Below are 4,181 nucleotides of genomic sequence, written 5' to 3'. Positions count from 1 at the left end.
TTTGTTCCATAGGTGCAATGCTGTTGTTATTAATAAGGCAATTGGGTCGGCACAATGAAAATTCTTTTCTGTTGCAGAACAAGCATCCTGAAATATCTAGATAGCATATTTTAGGCACTTTTAGCAAGGCTGCCCATTAATACTTTTCACAAACACTTTAATGTACCTCTTGACCAAAATATATTTTAGAGCTACTTTCCACCAAAACCACTGATTTTTATAGTAAAAAAGGTAGGGTTTCGAACGGAGATTCAAGAATATTCTTATAGTTGCGCGTTTTGTGCTCCACTCTTTGGTAATAAGATTAAAAAATTTTTCTTATTCGAATAAATGGACTTCTTAAGGCAATGGCCTCAAATTCCATTGGCTAGATACGGACATTGGACGTTGTAGTGTGCGGCAGCTGTGCCTTCTTGTCTTAGAGTTTCGAAGTAATTTTCTGACTTTTTGTATTTTTGTACTTTTCTGGGTCTTGCTTTACAGTTTCCCCGGTTAGGCATTGTTGAAATGTCCATACACGTGCATTTATTACAAGACTGTCAGCAGGTTCGTGTGTAACCTATTTGATTATTTCGAGTAATAAGTTAGGACGTAATGCTGCTGGCATTTATGTCTGGTGGTTCTTTTTTATAATTCTTATGGTGTTTTGGTCTGAGCTATTTAATGATATTCCTTGTGAGGCTGGCGTTTGGGATTGTTCTACCCTAAACGTATTTTTACCATCCAGACCTTGATAATTAAGACTACTTCAGTTCATTCACCGACATTCTAAAATCTCTTTCTGTATAACGAGTAATGTATTTGTCAGCTCTTGTGGTAATTCAGTCCTCTGGAAATATTCGCGATAAAATGCATCTCCGTCCGGGAACAAATGACTTTTCGAATGCATTTAGTTTTTGCATTACTGCGCTTACTGCATTGATCTAGCATATTGTATGAGTTGCTGACTTATTCGATGTTTTGTAATTTATTCTAAGCTTTCATTGATATGAACAAACAGGTTTCAAATATTCATCACAACCATATTTCGTGACATTAAATTGTACGCCTATCCGAATATATTTCTTCAACACTTTGATTATATTCTTAATCTATTTTGCCAAGTCTATCACTTCTCTAATATATATGGCAAGCGAAAAAATTGGGGATATTTCCTTCTATTTTTCCTTCCTACTAGTGGTTTCATCTCTCACAAATCGAAAAGTTATCTTTCTTATCTTACTGCAGCAATGCCTAACTTTAAATTGTATCATGTCGGCTTTGTTGTTTTTAGACTGGCTGGCCGACATAATTATACTAGTTTCGGACATAAAGAAGATCTGGATCCGCAAAACAAATTTTCCATCCCAAGCCCCGCCGATCACCCGGGAAAGCATCGGTCAGGTAAGTCTGTTTACCGCTTTTCTACTTTGGTCTCGTTCCGCCCTTTCCGTTCGAATAAAATTTATGTGTGCATTCATGTAGTACATTCGATGACCTCGCGTCGTGACGTCTATTAACTTTCTGGTAAGTTAAAAAGGAAATCAAGAGGTGCTTAATTTTCGATTGCTGTTTATTTCCCAGTCTCGATTTGTGCGTGCTTTGCATGCATTACTCCAACTGCTCCTCAAATAGTCTCCGTGCAAACGCTAGGCTGAGCATGTTGTCCGCCCTGAGATTTTTCCTATTTACTCTCATTTTGTTTCGCCAATGTTACTCTCCCCTAGCCTTCCTTTTCTTGCACACTGAGGGCAAATATGACGTGGTAATAACTAGGTTTGAGCTACGCCAAGATATGCAAGTTTTTCCCATGTCCTTGCAGGAGTGTGGGTTCGACGTTACGCGTAGATGAAGATGAGTTGCTACGTTTGAAGATATTTATATCTATCTTAACGAAAACTTGTGGTCAGTGTCAGCGCGTAAAGGTCCTTTTTATTTTACTTGTCTTTCGACTTATCATTTATTGATACTAAACTGTTAGATCCTTTCATTTGTAACCTTTTAGGCCTTTGATTTTGTGCGTCAGTTTGTCCGCCCTATTCCCCAAAAAGCATTAATATTTGTCAAATTTACGGATTGTTTTTGCGTGAAATGTCTGCGTGCACTTGTATTTTCATCACTCCTTACAAGTCTCGGGAAACCAATCGCTTTGAGTTGCTGGAAGTACTTGTAATTTTCAAGAACTCGCATTTTTCTCATAGGGACTTAGCGTCAATACTCACAACATTGGTCCTCCTTGCACTTCGCTTAATCCTAGTTTGTGCAAGAGTGGCTTACTGCATATCGGACTTTTAAACACAAAAGTTTCCGTTCATTTTGAGCGTTCGCGTCTTTCGTTGGCGTATTGCCAAGACTTTTTGATGTCGTCTGGTGAACATTGAATCCACCACCAATCAGTGGTGTGAGTTTATAGCGCCTTACACTGTGACTTAATTCCACACGCTTGCGCGCCATCGGCCTGGAAATGATCATTCTATACTATTCAAATCACTTGTTTTATTTGAAGTACTTTTTTTTAAACGCCATGAATACACGAAACTTCCGATTGTGGCGGCCATGTCTGGTTTTGCTGGCGTTATGTGAGCAACTGGTTATTTTTTATGGTTTAGAGGAGGAAATTCCTTGCTCTTTCTATGCTTCGCTCCTAGTGTATTTTTTTCGAAATTTTCCGATTAGTGGGAATTGTTGGATCAATTTCCCACCTTGAGTCAGGGTCAAGATGCCGCGATTTAAAGCTTGCAACCGTGCATTGCGTCAAACCGTTTTTCCTCCGCCTTCCCAGCGTCGGGCGTTGGTGTGCTACTTTTCTGCTTGCATTCGCTTTTTCCCTTGCCATTCCCGCCTACTGATCATTTGGACGTTTTCTTGTTTAATACCTTTTTTATACGTCTCACGAAGTTCGTGGAATTTTGCGCTCTGCCGAGTTGTCACACAATCTCATTATTTACCTTCCGCTTTCCTCTTGCGTCAAAAATTTGCGCATCTCAATGCTCAGAAAGATGTTACCTTGTTTCTTCACGCATCAAAATCACATGATAAAAGATTGGATTGTGTGAACACTTTCGTGACATTGGAGGGAGGTGTGTACGTGTGTGTGCTCTTTTCGTTTTAATAGGTTATATTGGAACCGGCGTCCAGTGCTCATTGAATTCTCGGATAGCCCGGTCACTTCAATCGCCACTTATTTTTAGGATTCTCTACCAGTTTCTACATAGACCTAGGCAAGAAAACTGGTCTTATGTGGCAAATTCAATAGGGGCTGAGCACGCCAGACCGTTCTAAGCGGTTTTTGTTTGAGCACTTGGGGTACTCAAAAAGTAAGGCTTTGGGTGTGCAAGGTCTCCACTGTCGACAAGGCATGTAGAACCGGAGCCCCGGTGTCTGTGTGGGTGCCAGCCGGCTAAAGTGCTGACGCATGGATTGGTTCCTTCTTGTATGCTTGATTGGCAGCGGTCTTACTGCGAATATTGGCATACAGGTGGGAATTAGGGAATGATTTAGAACGTTTGGGAAAGGGAACATTAATATAATTGGTGGTTCCAAAAAAAATAATAGACGCCATTTTTAGGGTTGCAGACATCTTGGACAATTTGGGTTAGGGCCAATTCTTTCCATTCTATTCATTTTGCGTTCCACTGATCTCTACAGACTCTCCAACTTGATAAATGATCAGTTTGTTGTGGTGCGTGGATTCTCTGCTGCCTCGTCCATCTTGGGGTTCCAATAAAATTCTTTTTCTAGCAAACTCGGACCCCTCTAATGAAGTCATTTTCCCAGACCTGAGTCACATTCCTTCTATATTCAGTGAGCGCTTTATCTCGTTCGCCTATTTGACGAATCTTACCTAAATAGGTCTTTGATATCGGAGCGTGCAGTTACCTGTGGACCAGTATTTCTTGAGTTTGCCTTGACCATCCTTCAGCGTCCTCGTCCTATTCACACCCTACCGGAGTGCTGAAAATTGCCCAAGATATGCAATGAAAAGAAAGCAGAGCCCATGTTTTGTTGACGCTGGTGTAATTTGTGTACCAAGTCTCATTTCGGTACAATTTCTGTGCGGGTGGGTGTGTATGAGTGTTTTAATTTATGCGCATGCCTCAATACGACCGTTCAAACTTTGTTGATTTGACTTCGGTTCTCTGCTGAGCGATTGATCCTCGAAGGTACGCACATCCCTGGCATATGCACAGTGGCAGCCCAAT

General features: G+C 40.8%; 1 protein-coding gene across 1 annotated transcript in view; it reads left to right on the top strand. All coding sequences in view use genetic code 11, as the record gives it.

Moving 5' to 3' along the window:
- Window positions 1-507: 507 nt before the first annotated feature.
- EGR_03214 (hypothetical protein) overlaps window positions 508-4,181 on the top strand; it is a gene marked incomplete at both ends in the record, with an annotated part of 30,344 nt that continues 26,670 nt past the window's right edge. Inside the window, 2 exons of the mRNA XM_024492463.1 lie at window positions 508-554; window positions 1,274-1,383. Coding sequence (XP_024353137.1) covers window positions 508-554; window positions 1,274-1,383 — 157 coding nt within the window. The remainder of the gene's footprint in view (window positions 555-1,273; window positions 1,384-4,181) is intronic.

Source organism: Echinococcus granulosus, assembly GCF_000524195.1.
Source record: "Echinococcus granulosus chromosome Unknown EG_S00016, whole genome shotgun sequence".
Taxonomy (NCBI): Eukaryota; Metazoa; Platyhelminthes; class Cestoda; order Cyclophyllidea; family Taeniidae; genus Echinococcus; species Echinococcus granulosus.
This window is presented reverse-complemented; position numbering and strand designations above follow the sequence as displayed.